Source organism: Diceros bicornis, chromosome 20, assembly GCF_020826845.1.
Source record: "Diceros bicornis minor isolate mBicDic1 chromosome 20, mDicBic1.mat.cur, whole genome shotgun sequence".
NCBI classification, from domain to species: Eukaryota; Metazoa; Chordata; class Mammalia; order Perissodactyla; family Rhinocerotidae; genus Diceros; species Diceros bicornis.
The window spans coordinates 36,604,489-36,627,287 of record NC_080759.1 but is presented as its reverse complement, the minus strand read 5'-3'; the positions used below and the strand labels follow the sequence as shown (position 1 = coordinate 36,627,287).

Below are 22,799 nucleotides of genomic sequence, written 5' to 3'. Positions count from 1 at the left end.
TATGTGGGACGCGGCCTCAGCATTGCCGGACAAGCGGTGCATCAGTGCACGCCTGGGATCCGAACCCGGGCCGCCAGTAGTGGAGCGCGCACACCCAACTGTCACACCATGGGGCCCGGCCCCTTAAGATGATGTTCTTAACACTTGTCTTGCTGACTCAAAACAATCAGTAGCTAAAAAGACGGAAAACTTAGGCATAGTCCATCTCTAATTTGCTAAAAGATTGACGGAAAAATCATTTCTCCTCTCCCTCTCCATACTCTAGTTTCCTTCACAGTGAGACCAGAATTCACATTCAAACATAACTCTAATCTTGTAAACACAATAGTAACCCTTGATTTTCATTCTCAGCAATCCCCATAGAAGAATGTTGTGAACATAAATGACATTCCAAATACTTAAACTTTAGCAAAATGTTTAAAAAATTCAAATAAATATTAAGCGCAAAAAGCTTTAATGTAAAGCATCTTCCTAAAGTCTAACGAAAAGTTTTACCAATAGGCTTAAGGTAGATTTTCAATTGGCTCATGAAAATAATTTGAGATTATTTAGCTGTATCACTTGCATAACAAATAGTAGGCACTAGGGCCAGCCCCGGTGGCCTAGTGGTTAAGTTCAGCTCACTCCACTTCGGCGGCCCAGATTCAGTTCTCAGGCACGGACTTACACCACTTGTCTGTCAGTGGCCATGCTGCAGCAGTGGCTCACATACCAAAAAAAAAAAAGAGGAAGATTTGCAACAGATGTTAGCTCAGGGTGAATCTTCCTCAGCAAAAAAAAAAAATACTAGGCACCAAATAGTATCTGATTAACAATTATTATTCAGTCCAAGGCCCTCATGATAAACCTAGGGCCTAGACAGCTAATCTTGCCACCACAGGCTACTCACTGCCAACAGAATCAAACTCAAAATCCATGCTTGGCATTTAAGGCCCTCTACAATCTGAACCCAACTTCTTCCAGGCTTATTTTCCATTACCTTCCCCATGAAGCACGTACCACCCCAGATTTTCCCAGGTGCCTAACATACCAACTACTACCACTCAGCTTATTCTTTGCTCCCACTCTTAAAATCCGCTATGAATTCGCCCACCAAATTTCTCCCCATCTACCTATGGCAAATGCCACCTCTTCTGTGAAGCCTTTCCTGGTTCCCTTTAGGAAGTAATCCCATTCCCTCTACTTCCATTTGCTCTTAGTCTGTACTTACTTCTTTTACAACACTTACCAGAGACCGCCTCATATTATAGCCATGTGTGCACAGGTCTAACTCCTCCACTAGATTATTAGCTCCTTGATGACATGGGTAGACTCACAGTCATTTCTGTATCCTTCACAGCCCCTGGTAGAGCATCCTGCACACAGTAGGTGGTCAATAAATATTTACTGTCTCATCAATGGTATATGTTTCTATGTTGCTACTGTACATTTCCCTCCTACATATATCCACAACAGATTTGCACTTTTAAAACCAGACAAAAAACAGGCCTTTTCACTGATTCATGCAAGTTTAATGAGCCTCTACATGTGGAGCTCTGTTGCAGGCCCTGTGGACTCAAAGATGAGTAAGACACACAGCCTGCAGGACTCAAGGAACTCAGAATCCACATAGAAATACATTTTTTTAAAAATCATATAATGCAATAAACACAAGAGATATGCACAGAGTCTAGGGGAACAGAAAGGAGTGTGCTGTACCTAGAGGTGGGCAACCGTCAGGTTCACTAACACTCTCGTACCATGTCTAACAGTTGAACATTCACTACTAGATCCTCGTGGATCTTTCTAGAGACAAAATATCTGAAAACACTGATTATGAAACTGACCTATTAAAGGCATAGTCAGGCTGTGTTGTGGATGCAAACTTTAATTCAGAAGTCAAGGAATTCACTGCAACTGGAAAAGTAATTACTTTCTGCATCTGCCTACTCCTAGGTTGCTGTTTGGAAGAAGGGAAACCGAGGGAGCTGTTTTGAATAGTTTACACGTCCAGGAACATGAGTCTATGTAGCAAGAGGTTGCAAAGTGTGACTACATGTTTATTAAGAACACCCTCCTTCCCCCAGTTGACTCTGCAGGCCGCTCACCTTCGTCCCGCAACTGACCCACAATTGCGTGTTTCCCTGTTTGCATCTCCCGCCAGACTGCGAGCCCCACGCGGCAAGCTGTCCTCGGAGACCCGCTGGGCCTCAGGCCTGGACCATCGCATGCGCTCCACAAATGAATGAAAGGCCTCATTTTTCACTTTTATTTATTTGCGGGATCTGGGCCTAGGGTCGCTTTTTGGCCCTTAGCTGCCGATCTGAAGAGGGGCTCCCCAATGCTAACTCCTAGGCGCCTGTCGCCCCAGCCCCGGACTCCAGCCCCGTTTAAATCCAGACGCTCGGAAACACTCCCTCTTCCAACACCCCCAAGGTGCCCTTTTTACCTACAAAAGGCTCTCGGGCCGTGAAGTCGCCGTCAGAGTAAAACCAGACTTATACTGCAGCCGCCAAGAGCGTAGGACCGCCCGCGCCTCCGGAACAGGAAACCGAGGCCATTAAAAAGCAAACCTGAGAAAGCTGGACTACGGGAGAGAAAGCTCCGGGGCTTGCAGCAGCGCCTTGTGCGCGGTGATTGGCGAGTCAATAAGAGTGATTGGGCGTCTAAGCCAATAGCCCTCCTCAGACCCTCCGGCGCCACGCCCCCTGCCCTCTACCTCCTCCAATCCGGAACCGCAACCGGGTGAGCGCGCGTTTACCCCCGGGAAGGACGGTGGGGCTGGAGCTCTGGCGGTTCGGTGTCCTCCCCTAGCGCGAAGACATGAGCGACTCTGCGGGAGAGCCCACTCGGCTCCGGCGCTACCCCGAGCTCCCGGTGTGGGTGGTGGAGGATCATCAGGAGGTGAGCGGGCGGCTGCCGGGCGCGGGGCCTGAATCGCGCGAGAGCCAAGGAGGCGGCGGAGCCTCGGCTCCCGGGCCGGAGAGAGAGAGCCAGAATTTGTTATCCCCGCGATTTCCATTGCTGAGGGGAAAGCACCCGAACGGCTAACTTGGAATAATAGACGCTGACTCTGCGTGGGGCAACTCATTGAACCCTCACGGTTTGCCCCAAATTCCAGCCAACAACTGATGGCGTTGGGATTCGAACCCGGGCAGTCTGACTGCTCCTTAGCGCTGGCTTCCAACTGTCTCCATCACAGTCCTGCTGTGCAGCTGGGAGGCTTTGGTTAAGAATGTGAGCTGTCGTCTGTGAAATGGGAAGAATCGTGGTAGCACTCTTAGGGCCGTTAGGAGTATTATTGTGTGCATAGTGTGTGCATAAATCGTTTTAACACGGTGCCCTGCATTTATAAACACTGAAGATATTTTTTATATTTATGGCAGTGCTACTTTAGAGTGGCTAAAATGGTACCGTAATCTAGACTTGTGGAAACCTACCAGGGAGGCCCATGGATCTAAGACTTTTTCTTTTAGGTAGCATTAATAGGCCTTGGGAGTTTTCTGGATATGAAAGAGGAAGAGAGTGATTCCAGATTTGTGGATGCAGAAAGTTAGGAGGAGAGGAAGAAAGTTGGGTTTCTCAGGATCTCGAGATAGTGTGTATGGGCCTGAGGGAAAGAGCAAGCGTGGGTTAGGCGGTGCTTTCAAATTCTGTTTTAAACCTAGAACTATAGAGACTGTACAGGACGAAGAGCCTTACAGACTGCCTAGCCCAGCCCCACCATCCTAAGATATGGAAAAGGCCCCAAGACCCAGGGTAGCTTGAACACATAGTTAATGCCAGAACACGTGTTAACTAACAGTTGTTTCCTGAGCGCCAGCCCCTGTCTGTTTCCTCACGTTATTTGTTGAGTTTGTGGTGGGGGCAAGATGGCAGCAAGAGATGCCCATTCAAGTCTTTGGAGGTGCAAGCTGGAAGTTCTGAGGAAGCTTGAGATGATTATCTAAGCCACCTATGATGAACAGATTTTATATTTTCCTAATTTTTAACAACTTGGTGTGCTTCAAATTATGTGGGGTTATGTTTAGCGTTGTTTTCCAGTCTGCAGTTGAGTGTATGCTCATGATTTCAGTGCCATTTCTGAATGTGTGCATGTCTCTTACAGGTTCTGCCTTTTATATATCGGGCCATCGGCTCAAAGCATCTTCCTGCCAGTAATATAAGTTTTGTGCATTTTGATTCGCATCCAGACCTCCTTATTCCTGTGAATATGCCAGCAGACACTGTGTTTGATAAGGAAACACTTTTCAGGTAATATGTGATTTTGTTAATGATCTTTTATGTGCTTGAAATACAGTTTGCAGTAGATGATAAGCAATTAAGGGAAATAGACTTTGCTGAACTCATGAGTTTTGTTTTTGTTTTGTTTTCCTTTTTTATTTTATTTAGAGCAAGTGTTGACAAACTTTTCCTTAAAGAGCCAGGTAGTAAATATTTTAGGCTTTCTGGCCATGTAGTCTCTGTTGCAACTACTTATCTCTGCCCTTGTAGTGTGAAAGCAACCATAGACACTATGTAAACAAATGATTGTGGCTGTGTTCCAGTAAAACTCTATTTACAAAAACAGGCGGCCCAACCAATGTTTGCCAACCTCTGCTGTAGAATATAGAATTTTAGAAGTAAGAGAGGCTTTAGAAGTTATCTAAACCAGTTCTCCCTTCCTTTCCCCTTTAAAAGTCTGGATACTGAGGCACAAGAAAATCTGTCTTAAACACATAGTTCAATAATTATATAGGCAACACAACTTTAATTTGTATATCCTTCCTTCCAGTATTGAGTCCTTCGAACCTCCCAATTTGTTTATTTTCAGGTCACAAATCCTACTGATTTTCAGTTATATAGAATCTTAGAGATGGAAGTGAAATTGGTAATTTGTACACCATTCTTCAGAAAGGATCATACCTAACGTATCTCTAAAAAATTACTTACTAGCCTCTCTTCTGTAATAAAGTTCCCTGAAGTTCTGTCACTGTCTCTTTATGTACGTATTTGTTAGAATGTAGCCTACTCGTACAATATAAAAAGTTACACAGCAGTAATTTTCCTGTTATAATATAAAGTTAAAAGATAGATGCTAGTGTGAATTAATTTTAGCCTACTTTTCTTTTAATTGACTTTTTCCAAAACCCAAATTGAGAGCACTAATTTCTAAAGAAATGTGGCAGCTCTACCATTGTCCTTACTCTCTTTTATATTTAGAGGTTTTATATTTTAGAAATTGAAAAGAATTATGAAGCAGGTATGCACACTGTACAGTTAGTCATAGAATAATAGTTCTTAAACTTTTTTTGTCTCCGGATTCCTGTACTCCCTTAAAAATTATTGAGCTTTTTTTTTAATGTGGTTTATGTCTATTGGTATTTACCATATTTGAAATTAAACTGAGAAATGTTTAGAGTATTAATTCATTTCAAAATAATAATAGACCTTTATATTTGTTAGCATAAAAAAGATATTTTTGTGAAAAACAAAGATATTTTCTAAAGCAAAAAAAAATTGTGAGAAGAGTTAACAATGTTTAAATTTTTACAGATCTCTTTAATATTTGCTTTTATAGAAGACAGCTGGATTCTCAGATGTGCTTCTGCCTTCAGTTTGTTGCCATATGTTGTTTTGGTAGAAGTATATGAAGAAAATTCAGGAAGAGTATTTTTGTAGCTTTTTCAGATAATTGTGAATATTCTTTAATACTGTACCAAAACTTGATAAGTGGTAGTTTCTTAAAGCTTAGTTGGAATGTAGAATCAAACAATTCAAATTCAAATTGAAATAACCATGGTTTGTTAATCTGTCTTTCTTTCAAGGAAAATGGTGTTCGGCTTGCAATTTAATCATAAGTGCTTTTCCTTGAGACAACCATTATACTTCCAAGTATGTAGCAGAAGTGCTTTCTGTGCACTTCTGATTTTGCCACACAGGATATTTAAAAACGTGTACTCAAGATCAAGGTTTAATAAAATCATAAAGGACATTCTTATGTGAAACTGTTTTGGGGGGGGAGGTGGCACTAGTGCTTGTTACTGCCGGTAGAGTTTGGTGCCGTTGCTTTGATTAATCGTGGGACAACAACCCACCATTGCTTTGCACCATCACACCAAATGTGAACGCAATAAAAAAGGGAAATAATGCCTTAGTGTTATTAGGAAAATTGTTTTGAACTAGTGGTCACTCTGAAGAGGTCTCAGGAAACCCCGAAGGGTCCTTGGACTACACTTTGAGACCTGCCATCTTAAAATATTGTTGTGGATAAAATTACATTTGGAAAAAAACACTCACTAATAGTTTTCATGCTTTCTCTCTATTTCTTTTCCAGAGAATTAAGTATTGAGAATTGGATTATGCCTGCAGTTTATGCTGGCCATTTTTCTCATGTAATATGGCTTCATCCCATATGGGCTCAGCAAATCAGAGAGGGCAAACATCACTTTTTAGTAGGCAAAGACACTTCCACCACAACAATCAGGTAATTTCCTCACATTTATGACTATGAAAGGGGTTGAATGCTTCTGTCTTGTTTTGGATTCCTGTAATAACATAAGTTTCTCTACACCCAAATGGTGTCAGAGTAAGCCTCAGCTCTTCAAAAAAGACTTCTCAGAAGACTAGGAACAAGTTTTCGTGTCTCTTGACCCTCTTCACAGACCATTTATATTTTGTTGCTAGTCAAATTGGTTTTTGAATAACATGATCTTCACCCTTTGGAATTCTGGCTCTATTGATGACTAAATCCATTAATTCATTGAAGCACCTTATAGATTTGTATATTTAATAATATATTTTATTATTTCCTGTCAATGTAACTATTGTCTGCTGAATTTAACAATTAGCAGTGAAAAAGCAAATTTATCTCACTTCGGTTTTTTAATAAATCCAATGGCTGAAAAATAGATTTGGGGTTTTAATTTTATTAATATGATTAGCTTTAGATAATTACTTAAATTACAGCATCCTCTGACTTGTTACATGTGCAACTATTTTTGTTATATAAGCTATTTAACCAATGTTTTGTGTAACTTGTGATTCTGTAATATCTTTAGATATATCAGAATGTTCTTATTTTTCTAAATTCTCTTGTGATGGGATGAATGTTTTAAGCAGTGGAACCATAACTTTCTAGAACCTGAAAGACAGTGGGATGAAATGGTAATAGATTGAAAATGAAATACAGTCTTTCTCATTCAAAATGATACTTTTTATTTCTGATTTGTCCTTAATGATTCAATTAACTTTTGCTGCATGTTCTTATCGATTGCACAAATATCTTTGTCGTATATACATGAAGATTGTCTTTATTGAGGACATAGTACAAAATAAATAATAGGGCTCTAATATAATAAATATTAATAAATATTTTCCATAATACTGGTATATGTGAGAGTGTCAGAGTTTTTATTGAGTACTTCAGTGAGTAGGCTTAATTTAACCTGTAATAGGTTTCTGAAAAATCAAATAATTTTGAGCAATCTGAAACAGACTTTGAAACTCAATGTGTAATAACAAGAAGATTTTGGGCTGGCCCCGTGGCTTAGCAGTTAAGTACGCGTGCTCCGCTGCTGGCAGCCCAGGTTTGGGTCCCGGGCGCGCACCGATGCACCGCTTCTCCAGCCATGCTGAGGCCACGTCCCACAACAGCAACTAGAAGGATGTGCAGCTATGACATACAACTATCTACTGGGGCTTTGGGGGGGAAATAAATAAATAAATAAAATCTTTAAGAAGATTTTGATTATCTCATGATTTTAGTTAATCCTGCAAGTAAAAATTTATGGAAGAGACACATACCTGTAGTTTTGCAGTCTGAGATGTATGTGTGTCTTTGTACAGATATGAACAAAGTAAAACATCCCATATTAAAGAAGATACAAATTTAGGTTGGGGATACAGCCTTTGTCTTTCTTGGGATGGTACAGTTTTTAATAAGCCTGTACATTAGTTTTATTGTGTTGTTAATCTTTTTTGGAAAATTTTATCTTTTTAAATTTAAGGCTGTATATGCTGGAGGAGGGTGGGTGGGAAATAAATATTAACGTTATTTTAGTTGGAAAGAGCCTGCCTCTGGAAGAAGCATTTGGTTTTGCTATTCAAAGTACTTAACAAGGCCTAATATGGTTAAAAAGCTAAGAACATACTGATAAGTCAAAAATCAGAAATCTGAAACTTGTGAAATGCATTCTGCACATGTACAAGATTTTTTTTGTTACTTTTCATATTAAAATATTATGGTTATATAAAGTTTAACAAAGTTTGAAATATGTCAGAGGGAGCTTCTATTAGGAGAAATTATTTCCAGAAATAATTTTTCTAAGTGATTTTTTCGATAAAGTTTCAGCTGGTAGGAGAGAGATCCAAAGCACCAGCTTAGACAGGATCGTTTATTACTTTCTCATATTAGAGTTTACTTTACCACAACCAGTCCAGGGCCTGTGTGGCAGCTCTGCAGTTTGGGAAACCCCAGTTCCTTCTATCTTTTTGCTCCACCATCTCTAAAGAGTATTGCATTTGTCCTCATGGTCCAAGGTGGGCTTGACACTTCCATGTTCCTATGCCAGTCAGTGGGGAGGGGAGAGCAAGGCTCTGTACACTTCTCTTCCATTCACAGCCTTTGGCCAGAACTTAGTCACATGGCCACACCTAGCTGCTAGGTAGACTATGCAATATAGTCTTTACTTTGGGCAGTTGTGTGCCCAGCTAAAAATTTGGGAAACACTATTTCTACAGAAGAACAGGAAGTACAAATATCAGAAACGGCTCTCAGTTTCTATCAAATATGTCCTTTCTTATATTTATGCAATGCTATGGAAATGCTATATGAACTGTCAGCTGATTTATCCTTTCATCTTTAAAAGAATTTTTTCCTCTGATCCAGGGTTACAAGTACAGATCATTACTTCCTAAGTGACGGTCTTTATGTAACTGAAGACCAGCTAGAGAACCAAAAACCTTTACAATTGGATGTAATTATGGTAAAACCTTATAAGCTCGGTAACAATCAAGAAGAAAATAATGCAGTGTCTTCTGCTAAGAAGCCAAAGCTAGCAGTGGAAGACACGGAAAGCACTGCCTCTACTAACTGTGACTCTTATTCGGAAGGACTGGAAAAGGACACAGTAACACAGAGAAGGAGCCAGACTTGCCTAGAACCATCATGTTCATGTTCTTCTGAAAGCCAGGAATGCCAGACTACAGTCAGCACTGGGGAAATTCTGGAAATTTTGAAGAAAGGGGATGCATTTGTTTTAGATATTGACTTAGATTTTTTTTCAGTCAAGAATCCCTTCAAAGAAATGTTCACTCAGGTAAATGTAGTATTTTTAAAATGTAGATCTTGAGAGTTATATGACATTTCTCTAGATCAGGGATCAGCAAACTTCCTGCAAACAGCCAGATAGTAGTTACTTTATTGGAGGGGCCCCGTGTGGTCTCTGTCACGTCTTCTTTGTTGTTGGGTTTTTTTTAAACCCTTTAAAGTTGTAACACCGTTCTTAACTTGAGGGCCATACAGAAACAGGTTGTAGGCCGTGAGTTGCTGATCCCTGCTCTAGATAATATTCATTATTTTGTATTTATTAATTGGGGTAATGTGTACAGGGATTATTGAAAAAAATAAAATCGTATAGTACAAGGAAGTGTATACATTAAAGAATATCGCTCTCTTCTCATATCCCCAGTCCCTAGTTTCTTACCTCAGAAACAACTTCATGGCCAGTTGCTTGGTGTATCTTTCCAGAGATAGTCTGTGTATATAAAACCTTATGTGACAAATTTTTCACTGAACTATGAAATGAGGTACCTGATTACACATGTATTATTTGTAGCTAATGATTCAGGCCTGTGATCCTTAAGGTAATTCATCAGCTCTTAAATGCAAATCACCAGACAATATTAGTATGCACAGATCTGAGATAGAACTATGCATTTAAGAAACTGATAAACTTAACGATCCAAGTGAGCATTCCTAGGTGCATTTTATGGGCACATGTAACTACTTACTTTAACATTCCTGGTCTACTCTTTTAGGGATTCAAATTAACTGTCTTCTAAGTTCAGTATTTGCTTTATAATGGTGATGTTGCACTTTACAATCCTTCTTCTGTATATTGTGATTTATCTAAATTATCAAAGACCTCTAGTAGGTACTGATTAAAAATAGTGAGATTTGAGATTTAGTGTAATCCGGAACAAGAATGAGGACCTACGGTGCTCTCCCAACTTGCAAATAAGAGAGAAAAATTGCTCTCTATTTCTTTCCTGCCCTTGTACATAAAACTAGTGACTATAACCACCAACTCTCAGAATTATGAAATGACCTGAGAAATTTTTAGAAAACTTGAAGAATGGGTGTACCTGGAAACTGAAGAGCCTGACTTTAGGAATTTATCCTACAAATATACTCACCAAATATTTGTAATGAAAAATTTCTGAAAGGTTCCATGAGAAAGTTAAAGGCAGTTTCTCCTTTTCCAGTGCTATCAGGAAACTGGGGAAATGGAGGTTTTTGTATCCTTTATACCCTTTGGTACTATGGAACTTTTGAAAAGAGCATGTATTATACTGTATAATTTAATAGCTATTTTTTTTAATATAGTAAAGAAAGTCAGTTGTTTACCTTTTTTAAGAGCATGTTCAGATGTCAGAGAGAGTTAGGTTCTATTTGTTACTTCTGCTTGTTAGTCGTGTGATCTGGGAAAGTTACTTAACCTTTCTGATCCGTAGTTTCTTCCAGTATAAAATTGAAATAATCATACAGCTCACAGGATTGTTGTGATGAGGGTAGTGCCACAACATTGAATTGGAGTTCTTGCATATAACCTCTTCATGACAAATCTCCTAAATAGGATTATTGGTACCAGATGTACCTACCTATAATGGGGCAGTCTGGCTGTGCTCAATCCTGCAAAGTCCTTGTGTAGCAGGATTCCTTCTTCCGTTGCATCTGCCTCCACTATTCCTTTGTACTCCAGAGTTCTCTGCTGTGGCAGGGAAAGGGCTACATAGAGTGAACATGGAGAGTTTTGTTGTTGTTGTTATTAAAGATACATATATTTCTTATAAATACCTGAAGTCTGTTTAGATCCTAGGATGTGTTCATTTGTAGAGTGGAATATTATTAGAAATATTTTCATCTCATTACCCATTAGCCATCAAGTCTTCGAAAGCAATTTTTATACGTTCTTGTCATGTCCAGATGAATGGGGTTGCCCTGAAGAAATAATATTTACAATGAATTCTGGATTATACATTTTGCAAGATTTTCCTAGACTAACCTTTAAATGATTATCTAAGATATTCTCCTTGTATCACAGCCATTTTTCACTTAAACCATATCATTGAAAGAATTTAATTTTTTTCTAGTATATGGATTTTTTATTTTGTTTTCCAGGAGGAGTACAAAATCTTACAAGAGCTGTACCGGTTTATAAAGCCCGGAACCAACCTGACAGAGGTATTCTCCATTTGTTTCTTTTGGGTTTTATCTATTTATCAGATATCTAATAATATCTTACAGCTTATTAGAATGCTGTCAAACAACTGTCCAAAATCTTTGTGTGTGTGTGTTTATTGGGGAAGCCCATAGTTAGTACTTGAAAATAATGTTTTAACTAATTGAACTGAGATTTTTATTGTAATGGGATTTTACTTGTTTTTTGAAAGAATAACTGTATGTTCTCGGCTTTCCAATGTGTTTAAAGGAAGATTTGGTAGATTGTGTTGATGCTCGAATTCATCAATTAGAAGATTTAGAAGCTGCTTTTGCTGACTTTTGTGATCGTGATGATGAAGAAACTGTACAGAAATGGGCTTCAAACCCTGGGTAAGACCCTCAAACATTTTTCCCCCAACTCTGCTACATTTCAATCCTAGATATATTGCTAAATTTGCTAGATAAATTGCTTTTTAAAAATTAGTGTTAAATTTCAACACAAATTTACTAACAATACTTAGTATTTATTGAGTGTTTTCTATGTGCCCAATATAATTCTAAGTTTTTCCTTGCATTTTCTCACTATTCCTTACCACCATCTTATGGCTTCATTGTTATTACGTCTGTTTTATAGATGAGGAAACTAAGGCACAGAGGTTAAGTTGCCCAAAATCACATAATGAGTGGGTATGCTTTTAGTCATTGTGTTATAGCTGCCCCTCCTATATATAAGATGTTATGCTAGGTCTTATAGAAGATTAAAGATGAGTAAGACAGTCCCTATTCTAAGTAGATGAGGAAAAAAAGAACTGTCAATAGAAAAGTGAATTACTAGACAGAGAAATTATAATGTGAAAACTTAACTCCTTTTAAAGATAGCCCAACTACAAGTAGCAGAGTTTATTTTCAATCTGTCCATGGCATAGGAGAGCAAGATTTGAAAGCTGGATTCTTCATCAGGTCATTTATTCAGCCAGTTCTCTCAGCCTTAACATTAGCTTGAAAACACGGAGAGAAAACTTCTTTTGGAGTGATCATCTGTTGATTTAGGAGGTAGGGTGAAGAATGCCTTTAGTATTAAAGCTAGTTTGAAAGAATATTGACATAAATAGTATAGTTACTTTTCTCTGAAATAATTCTTTAAATCATGTAAACTCAAAAGGGCAGAAAACTAAAATAAAACCACCAAATACAAACTTTTTGTCCCCCGAGAATAGGAAGACCAGAACTAACTTATTTTCAAATAGATCTCCCACAAATAGATTATTCTCCACAGTGTAAGTATAAGAAATAAGTCATAAGATAGCAGCGTAAAATGGAGAGTTAGAATCATAGTACTTTGAGCCACTAAGATTTGTCATAAAATAATTCATCAGATCTCCAGAATACAGAAGAAACTGGAATAGCAGTTGCCTCAGGAGAGAGGAATTGTATGGCTAAAAGATGAAGTATATGAGGGAGAAATATCTTCTTTTGCTATCTGTATGTATTACCTATTCAAAATATTCAGTGTAATTTTAACTTAAAATATTCAGAAACATCCCTGAAATATAAATATCTTAAAACTTCATCACTAAGGAAAGCCGTGGTGGGGAAGAATAAACCATAATAGTGTTAATCGCATCGATAAATATTGACCAGGCACTTCAACATCAGTTAATGCTTTTTCTCTTCAGTGTAGGGAGCTAGTTCTAAAAATGATGCCCTCCTTTTTTTTTTTTTTCTTTGTGAGGAGATCAGCCCTGTGCTAACATCCGCCAATCCTCCTCTTTTTTTGCTGAGGAAGACGGCCCTGGGCTAACATCTGTGCCCATCTTCCTCCACTTTATATGGGACGCCGCCACAGCATGGCTTGCCAAGCAGTGCGTGGGTGCGCGCCCGGGATCCGAACCAGCGAACCCCGGGCCGCCGCAGCGGAGCGCGCGCACTTAACCGCTTGCGCCACCGGGCCGGCCCCATGATGCCCTCCTTTTTGAAATTATGATGGAAGAGGGAGATGTAGAAATAAGTCACAGAACATGATTCTTCATAGAAATGTTGAAGAGTACCTACTGTTGTGTGATTTTTGTGAAGTCTGAAGCCAAGTTTAACACTTAAAACAAAACCAAAAAAATAGCCTGAAAATCTTAGAATCCTGAATCTATCCCTAGATGGGGCCACCTTCCGCTGAAGCCAACCATGCCTGCTGAGCACGCCCAGTCAGCTCTTCATCACCTGCAGGGAGTTCTGTCACAGACTTGAAGAAACAACGAGACTGCAACAGTGATGGGTTTAGACTGTGGTGGGAATTGGGAGAAAAAAATAAAACAAAGGAAAAGTGGGTGAGATAGCAAGAAGTCTCCCGAAACTTCCCGTGCCCCTAAAGGGCCAGACCCTCAGCATGAAGGAGTCGTCACTATTCCTAGAAGTAGAGGAAGTGGGTGATTAGTGTCTAGAAACGCAGAAAGGGTCATTAATAAGAAGGGAGAAGTAGCAGGATGAGTGGATAGACAGGCCTCCATGCCTCCCTTTTCCTTTCTTTTTTCTCTCCCAGCAGATGAGTGGACATTGGTGGAGCAGGCATTAAAATACTAGAAACATTAATTAGTCAGGGCTTCCAAAGAGTTCCACCTAAATTAGATAACTTAAAAGCACCATTGTTATTATATCAAATGGTATAGAACTTTTCTGGTTTTGTATATTTCAGTAAATATGTCTTAATTTTTTTTTTTAACTTTCGGGAAACCACTTTTTTTCATCACAGTGTGCTAAAGGCATTCAGTTTTCCTGCTGATCAAAATAATTTTTAAAGTCACAGTAGAACTTCCATTTTTAAAGAAGAGGAAAATCTCAGTTTCTTGAGTGCTAATTTTCAACCTTTAACACAATGTGTAATCTTTTAGGTAAGAAAACAGCAGGGAACATTTATTTCTTGATATTTAAAATGATATTTGAATTTATCTTTCATTTCCTAAGCATCATATGAAATATAGTGTTAATGGTAAATTTTAAGTGTAATGTATCATTTGCTACTGTAATTTTAGTTGAGGTGGGATGATGTTTAATTGAGACGTGGCTTTTTTCCAGAATGGAATCACTAGTTCCACTTGTACAGAGTTTGAAAAAACGGATGGAAGTACCAGACTATGAAATGGTAAATATTTTATATTGAAATACAAAATTGACCTTTAGAAAGGCATTTTTCTGAGTAGAAAAAATGTGCTTTTTGTTAAAGTGACTCCCTTTCATCTGTGTTCCTGAGAAGTGTAAATGAATTATTTTAAAAAGAAGAAGATTCAAAAAATACTTACTTTTTAGAAGCCAGAGCACTGGAAAAATTTTCCAGAAAAAACATGCTTTTCCCAATTTTATGTATGAAGCAAAAGTGCTGTGTATTTTTTTTTACTGTGGTCGGATCTCTTCTTGCCAGAGAAAAGAAAGTGTACAATTTCTAAAGTTGTCCGTTCTTTATTGATTCTATTTTATACTCCCTTCCTCCCCTCTTTCCTCTCTTTCTGAAAACTTTTCTGGAAAACCAAACAGAAAGACTAAAGAAGGCGCTGTGGCAAGTGCATCTTAACTGTGTTAGCCATATAACGGGCTTTGTTTGCCAACAGTGACCTGAATGCTGTGGCAAAGGAGGATACCTTTAATGATCATTTCTTTTACTTTTATGTCATTTTACAGTCTTTGAAGCATAAATTTTCCCATTTGAAGTTCAAGTGCCTTTTCTCAGATTTTGTGCCAGAGCTGAGACCTCCCAGTCTTCTGCTCCTTTCACTTCTGGTGCTCCTTTTACTTCAATAAATTCTGTTTTTGCTTTAATGTTTTATTTAGTCATGGGATACAATCAAACCAACTTACCTGAACTGAAGTTTACATGTTGATTTAATGCTAACTTTATAAGAATAAAAAATACCAGTAAAAGAATATTTTGGTTAAACCGGAGCTAATCTAAGACCCACCCTGTTTTTTAATGGCAATTATTAAGAATGATAGAAGATACTTAGATTTTAAAACGCTTTGAGGGCCGGCTCTGTGGCTTAGCGGTTGGGTGAACGTGCTCCGCTGCTGGCGGCCCTGGTTCGGATCCCGGGCGCGAACCAACGCACCGGCTTCTCCGGCCATGCTGGGGCCGTGTCCCACATACAGCAACTAGAAGGATGTTCAGCTATGACATACAACTATCTACTGGACCTTTGGGGGAAATAAATAAATAAACAAACAAACAAACGCTTTGAGCTCATGGGACATCATCAATTGTGTCTTCACGCAGGTCTACTTTAATCGTTACACTGCATCTGGATTTTCTGGTGGTTCAGGGAGTTGCACATTGTCGAGAGGAGGGATGGCATGGGCTCGGTCACAGGATATGCAATGAAATACGATGTGCCTATAGCTGCAGGGTTAGAACACTAAGTGTTTTGATCATTTTAATAGAAAAGAACATGCAGAATCTGTCATTTTACTACATTGATTGATCGTTGCCAGTTAAATATTTGATGTGTATCCAGAGCCCCCAATAAAATAGGTTAGTGTTTTTTCCTATGTTTTGCTCTCATGTACACTAGGCAAACTATGACATATTTGAGTTCCAGTTTTCAAAACTTTAAAGCAGCGGCTGCAGAATGTCAGCCTGTGAGCCACTTCTACCTTTCAGGCATATTTAGTTAAGTGCTAAGACTGCAACACCGGTCAATCTTATTTAAAACACATATATAGATATCAGTAATATGTGGTTACACAAGGGATACACAAGACACACTGGTAATAGTAGGTTAAATAAGGTAGGAGGAAGACTCCCTTGTATCCTCCTGAAGCTTTGAATGTCATACTAGGTGCATGTATTTAAAAAGTAAATAATGTGTTGAAAGAAAAGGTAAGAATATTATGTACAGTTTTAGATCAGCTTTTAGAATCTGGGTGAAATAGGTAATTTGCTAGAAAATGTGAATTATCAAAATACGCTCTAGTAAAGACAGAAACTGAATGAATCCAAAATCACGTAATAAATTAAAGAAATAGTTAAAGAATTATTCCTAAAAAAGGCATTAGGCCCAAACAGGTGTACAGGTCAGTTCTTCTAAAACTTCAGAGAATAGATAACTTCTGTGGCATGGAAACTATTAAGGAAAAAACAATCCCAATCCACAAAAATATTAAAAGATTTGTCAGCAGGCATTAATGGTTAAAGAATCTTCTAAAAACAGTAAAGCCTTACAGTGTAATTGTTAATTGTCTTGCTTTCAGGTTCACCAGGCTGGTCTAACCTGTGATTATTCAGAACTTCCTCACCATATCAGCACAGCACAGGAAATTGAGTATCTTATTCAGTCTGTATATTACTTACTGAAAAATTTACCAAAACCTACTCTTGTGACGATTGCAAGGTAAGTGTGGTAGCCTAAAAAATGGCCCACCAAAGATGTCCCTGTCTTAATCTCCAGAACCTATGAGTATGTTACCTTGTATGGCCAGTGGGACTTTGTAGACCTGAGTAACTCAAGGATCTTGAAATGAGATTATCCTGGATTATCCAGGTGGACCCACTGTAATCACAAGGGTCCTCGTAAGAAGAAGGCAGGAGGGTCAGAATCAGAGAGACTGGGAGATGCTAGGCTGCTAGCTTGGAAGATGGAGGTTGGGGCTGCAAACTAAGGAATGCAGGCAGCCTCTAGAAGCTGGAAAAGCAAAGAAACACTCTTCCCTAAAGCCTAGAGCAGAAGTGCAGCCCTGGCAGCACCTTTATTTGAGGACTTCTGACCTCCAACAAAACTGTAAGATAATAAATTTTTGTTTCTTTAAGCCACTAAGTTTGTGGTAATGTGTTACAGCAGCAGTAGGAAATGAATACAATCTCCACGGATGAATCTAATGATTACTAATACAGTAATTCTTAGCACTTTTTTACGTACTTACTCAAAATTCAGATGTATTTTCTTTTTGCTATTCGTGATAATCAGCAAACAACATACAGTGCTTGTTATCTTGTCTTTGAACTTGGTGATATTATTCAGGTGAACACAAGAATTCCCATTTCTGTGTCCTACAAATAAATATTTAGCTGCTGCCATGTTTTAAATTTGAACATACTAATATGCTTGAATAGTTACAATAATTTAATAAAACTTTCTTGTCTGTGTCAGTCTGTGGGCTCGTTTTGTATGGAACTGTGAGCTTCTAAAATAAGTACTTTAAATACTCAGGCAAATAATATTTATATATTTTATGACAAATATTTTGTAACATCCTTTTACCATCCTGAAACGAAATTCATAGTTAATCTAACCTACATACACACATAATTTAAATATATATAGATATTATACATAATATAGATATTATACATAATATATAGATAATATAATTGTCTTAGTCCATTTAGGCTGCAGTAACAAAAATACCAGACCAGGTAGCTTATAAACAACAACAATTTATTTCTCACAGTCCTGGAAGCTGGGAAGTCCAAGGTAAAGGTGCCAGCAGATTCAGTGTCTGGTAAGGACCTGCTTCCTGGTTCATAAACAGCTGTCTTCTCCCTGTAACCTCACATGGTAGAAGGGATGAAGGGGTGATTTAGGGGCCTCTTTTATAAAGGCACTAATCTCATTCATGAGGAGTCCACCCTGGTGACCTAGTCACCTCCCAAAGGCCCCATCTTCAAATATGATCACATTGGGGATTAGGTTTCAGTGTATGAATTTTGAGGGACACAAACATTTAGTCTACAGTAATAACCCTCCTATACACATAATTTAAATATGCATTTATATATGTATACACACACAAAAAGTCATTGTAACATAAAGAAGTGAAAGTAATTGATAATAAAGTACAGTCATGTGTGCCGCATTACAGTGTTTCAGTCAACAATGGACCCCATGTGTGATGGTGGTCCCATAAGATTTAGTACCATGTAGTATATGGTAATCTTTATACTATACCATACTTTGTACCATATAGTAATCTTTAGTACCATAAGATTTAATACCATATAGCCTAGGTGTGTAGTAGTCTATACCATCTGGGTTTGTGTAAGTACACTCTGATGTTTGCACAACAACAAAATCGCCTACCACCGCATTTCTCAGAACATATTCTCATCGTTAAGTGATGCGTGATGGTATTGATATATTAAAATGCCACAGTAGACTTGCATCTTTACAAAAAGTCACTAAATGTAACAGTTACAAATGCAGACAGATACTTATGTGTTGTATTGGCTGAATACCATGAGCAGCACTGCCATAGGGACATGGTTTTTCTGGTCATAAAACCTCATGATAAAGTTCTGAATTTAAAGTCCAGTCTTCCCTCAATTCACAGACTATTGCATTCCTAGAATAGTTAACTCATTTTTAGTCCATTAATTCACATTTAATCCATTTTCAAAAATACTTTGTTCATATGTAGAAGATTATTAAATTCTAGGCTCAAAAGATTAAAAACAGCCGGCCTGGTGGTGTAGCAGTTAAGTTCGCACATTCTGCCTTGGCGGCCCAGGGTTCACAGATTTGGATCCCGGGCACGGACTGACGGAGCAATTGTCAAGCCATGCTATGGCAGAGTCCCATATAAAGTGGAGGAAGATGGGCACGGATGTTAGCCCAGGGCCAGTCTTCCTCAGCAAAAAGAGGAGGATTGGCAGCAGATGTCAGCTCAGGGGTAATCTTCCTCACAAAAAAAAGATTAAAAACAGGTTTTTTTATTTATGTGAGTGCCCCGTGGACTTTGTAAAGTGTGCGGGACACAGGACAGTTTTTCATATGCACACTGCAGGACTAGCCTGCATATTGCAAGCATTCTAGCAGCCCTACCCTCTTGCCCCCAGCCTCTTAATTGTCATGATGACAATCAAAAATGTATCTACAGATTTCCAAAACTCCCCTTTTGGGGGTATTTCCCATCAAGAACCACTCTAATAGTATTTTAAAGAAGCCATAAATCTTTTTGAAAGCATTGAAGTGCCCCTCGTTTGTTAAGGCTTATAAATTAAGCTTTTACATATGATTGTTTCTTAAAGTGGGTCTTTATCCATATGTATATGTTAGACAGTATTTAATAATTTAAAATAGCTCTATACCAGTTATTGTGTGTTAAATGTTTACATCAAGCCTCAGAAATAACATGATCACCAGAGAATGGAATGAGTTTGTCAGAAGTCTTACAGATTATTTCTTTAGGTCTAAAATCCTTGTTGTGATAAGGAGTAGACTACATAACTAATTCTGTTTCCTTCTATAAAGATTTCTGTGCCGCTCTTCCTGACCCATCCTGCAAATGGCTTTCCTCCCCCTGGTCCAGAACCAGGAAACACTGATCAAATCATTTCAGATCTTAATCCAGCTGTTAGTTGTCGATGACATTGTAACTGCCTGGTGCCACTCAAGTTGTAGTTGGTGATTCTAGAAGGACTCCAAGCGTACAGATTCCTCCTCCATCCCGCTGTACTCTTTTCTCCTTAATGCTACCTAGGAAAGTAATCCCAACACCAGCACATTCCCACATTTCATTTTGGATGATTCTGTACACTTGTGTAGTTAACAAATTGGTTTTAGAAGCAGAACCCTTTTATTCGTTGGAAAGCCTCTATCCTTGTAATTTCTAGCCCTACTGTACACATGATAAGAATGAGAAAGATGCCTGGTCACTCAGATAATAAGCCCCGTATTCCTAAGCAGTTGCTCCATTTCAGGGACTCAGCTGTCTACTGATTAAGCACTGAAGCTTTGAAGACATGCCATGTGGTTTCGAATCCTGTCACCAGCACTTACCCTACTAGCTCTGTGACCTGTGCAGATTAGTCTTTCTCTGTTTCAGATTCCTCTGAAGGGATGGTAAACGTACCTATTTCCTAGGAACATAATTCATGTAATGCGCCTGACAGAGTAAACATTTAGTAGCTTTCAACTCTTACTATTCCAGAATTCAACACACCTTCGTTTCTATTTTGTACTGAAATCAACACATGCAAGCTTTGCCTCACTGCACAGTATGGTCTCATCCTATTGGTGTGTATTTTTCTTTTTCTTTCTCTTTTTCTTCTTGGTTCCAGGTCAAGTCTGGATGATTACTGTCCTTCTGAGCAAGTTGACACCATTCAAGAAAAAGTCCTGGATGTGCTACGCTCTCTCTACGGGACTCTAGACCTTCACCTGGTGTATTCCGCAGAGTCTTCTCCATCTTAGAATAACGAAACACTGGGCTCCTGTTACATCTCGATGCAGTAACAGGGTTTCTGTTAACTTATTTGTAAATGAGTCTTCCAGAGAACACTTTGTATATTAGTTTTCAGTTAAAATCTTTCAGAAATTTTGAATCTCCAAACAGATAGCGTCAGTTGTTGAATGATGGCAGTTTTTTTGGCATCAAGTCTGCCCCCAGTTGATGGAACTGTTACATATCTACCTTTCCATTATTGTTTTCTTCACTTTCATGAGGGTTTTTTTTTTTTTCCCCTCTTTTTCTCTTTTCCCCCTACGTCAGTTGGACTGTATGGGATTCATTCACTTCATTCACTCATTCACTCAACCAGCTGACATTTATTGAGCACTTACATGTGCCAGATATAATTACGTTCTGGTTGTGTGGTGATGAACAGAATAGATGAGGCCCCTGCCCTCTTGGGGGACAGCTGCGAAATAAATTGTGGGTTGTGAGAAGTGTTATGAAGGAAAAGGACAACCACAAACGTGTCTTCGGCATGCTCTTAGTACTCGGCACCTTGGCCTCTCAGGAAAGTAACATTCTCAAAAGCTGCTACCAAAAAAAATAAGCAAACTTGCCAGTCCATGAAATGTTGCAGGAAGTCCGTCTTTCCAGGACTGTTGGGATGGTGGCCCAGCTCTGGCCGAATGCTCTCAGCATGGCTGGTATTGAGGAGGTCTATTTGAGCAAACTCAACCAGACAAAAGTTAACTTTTCTTTGCTAATCAGAAAAGCCCTTCAGGGTTTTTTGTGCCTCCAGATGGTAAGTGTGGGCATCAATTATTGTTATAGCTCCTAAGTGCCACTTTATTGGCAGTCTGGGTTGATAATTTTTTTCAAATAAACCAGCTTTTTATGTAAATAGTAGGGAAAAAAGTTAAATCCTTAATTCTGAGCTACCATAAATACACAAGGACCTAACTGCCTTCCACCAGCCTCCCCGTGAGTAAGAGACCTTAATCCTGGGACTCTTGATCATGGAACTTTTCATTTACTTAATTTGCCAAAGTCTTCCTCTCTTCAGTATCCCTCCTGTTCAATAATCATTTTTAACAACCTACTTGATTTCTTTTTCTTTAAAAGGTAGGATGACGTGAAGAAAAAAAAACCCATCATTCCTCAGTCCTAACACGGCATTCATTTTTATTTTTGCATGTACCTTTCAGGCCTTGACCCCATGTGTACCTGTTGAGTTGCATGTAGCTAAAATTATAGTGTGTTACCTAACTGATAGCTAATACCCCAGGTAACATTACCATTACCACTTAGTAGATGGCACTAGATCCCGTGTTTCCAGTGATTGTATTTTCCAGCAAATTTTTCTTGTCACTAGATTGATTTCCCAAGGCTCATAGTGTGAATGCTTATTTCTTTTGTGAAAAGCAAAGCAAACTGATTCAGCTTTCCATTTTGATAGAACGTTATGTGCCAAAAAGCTTTATTTCTCTGTAAAATAAGAATTGCCAAAATGGCGCTATTATTTTTAAATATTTTTATTAGAGTTCTGTAATTGGATGTTACTTTTATGAGTAAATTATTTTGTGTGCTAAAAGAAATAAAAAGGTGTGTTTTAAAGATCTAAAACCAAACTGTAGCACTAATTAATTGTATATGATCTTGTGTTCATAGCATTGATCTCGAGTCTGTTTAGTGGTCATTTATTACGAGTCCCATGAACTCGGATGTGATTCATCATTGTTATAACTCAAGTAGAATAAAAGAGCATCAGTTTCTTTTTTTAGGAATACTCAAATTAGTTCTCATGCTCTGTAATTCTCTTTGAAGAATAAAATTCAGTCCCTACTTGTTGACTAGAACCAACTTAGTAAATTATGTCTCTGTGTATATCAAATAGGAAGATATTTAGTTTATCAAGAAATCCTACATTTGTGTTCTAAGTAGCAATGAGGAATACCACGGTGCAGTGTCTCAGGTGACGTACAAACATCACTGAAGCATGGGATTTTGAGCAGCTTTTTGAAAAATGTGACTTAAATGTAAGCTTAGGCCATAGCTTTGATAATTAACAAGTATATATTTCACAGTATCTAGGGGGAAAATTTTTTTACCTCTTTAGAAATATTTTCTGTAGACATCTGTCTTTAAGTGTTCTAGGTTCTCAAGGAGCTCTTAGTCAAAGTCCTTCACTCTAGATGATATTCTTTCCAAATCTTCCTCTTGTTTTAGCAGTGGTGGCCCTGGATTGCTG

At 38.5% G+C, this 22,799-nt stretch overlaps 2 protein-coding genes across 8 annotated transcripts in view; one reads left to right on the top strand and one right to left on the bottom strand.

The window, feature by feature from the left end:
- The window catches only part of DROSHA (drosha ribonuclease III), a 120,920-nt gene extending 118,376 nt beyond the window's left edge, over positions 1–2,544 (bottom strand). For 5 of the 6 annotated variants that reach the window (XM_058564291.1, XM_058564293.1, XM_058564296.1 and 2 more), the window contains exons 1-2: positions 2,429–2,544; positions 1,229–1,355 (exon numbers count right to left, since the gene is read on the bottom strand). The gene's annotated coding sequence lies outside the window, so the exon portion shown is untranslated. Of the gene's footprint in view, positions 1–1,228; positions 1,356–2,087; positions 2,296–2,428 lie in introns of those variants that run through there. The other variant, XM_058564292.1, reaches the window with a different exon arrangement.
- Positions 2,545–2,794: 250 nt separating this feature from the next.
- C20H5orf22 (chromosome 20 C5orf22 homolog) lies at positions 2,795–22,310 on the top strand. 2 transcript variants are annotated; one of them, XM_058564287.1, is made up of 9 exons: positions 2,795–2,883; positions 4,088–4,233; positions 6,296–6,445; positions 8,849–9,278; positions 11,363–11,425; positions 11,673–11,794; positions 14,471–14,537; positions 16,634–16,773; positions 20,439–22,310. In XM_058564287.1, exons 1-9 carry the CDS (start codon positions 2,803–2,805, stop codon positions 20,569–20,571), a joined length of 1,332 nt encoding a protein of 443 aa, XP_058420270.1. In that variant the 5' UTR covers positions 2,795–2,802; the 3' UTR covers positions 20,572–22,310. The 2 variants fall into 2 exon arrangements, with proteins under 2 accessions (XP_058420270.1, XP_058420271.1); XM_058564288.1 differs by lacking the exons at positions 16,634–16,773; positions 20,439–22,310 and adding an exon at positions 13,555–13,673 and having other exon boundaries at positions 14,471–14,520.
- The last annotated feature ends 489 nt before the right edge of the window (positions 22,311–22,799 follow it).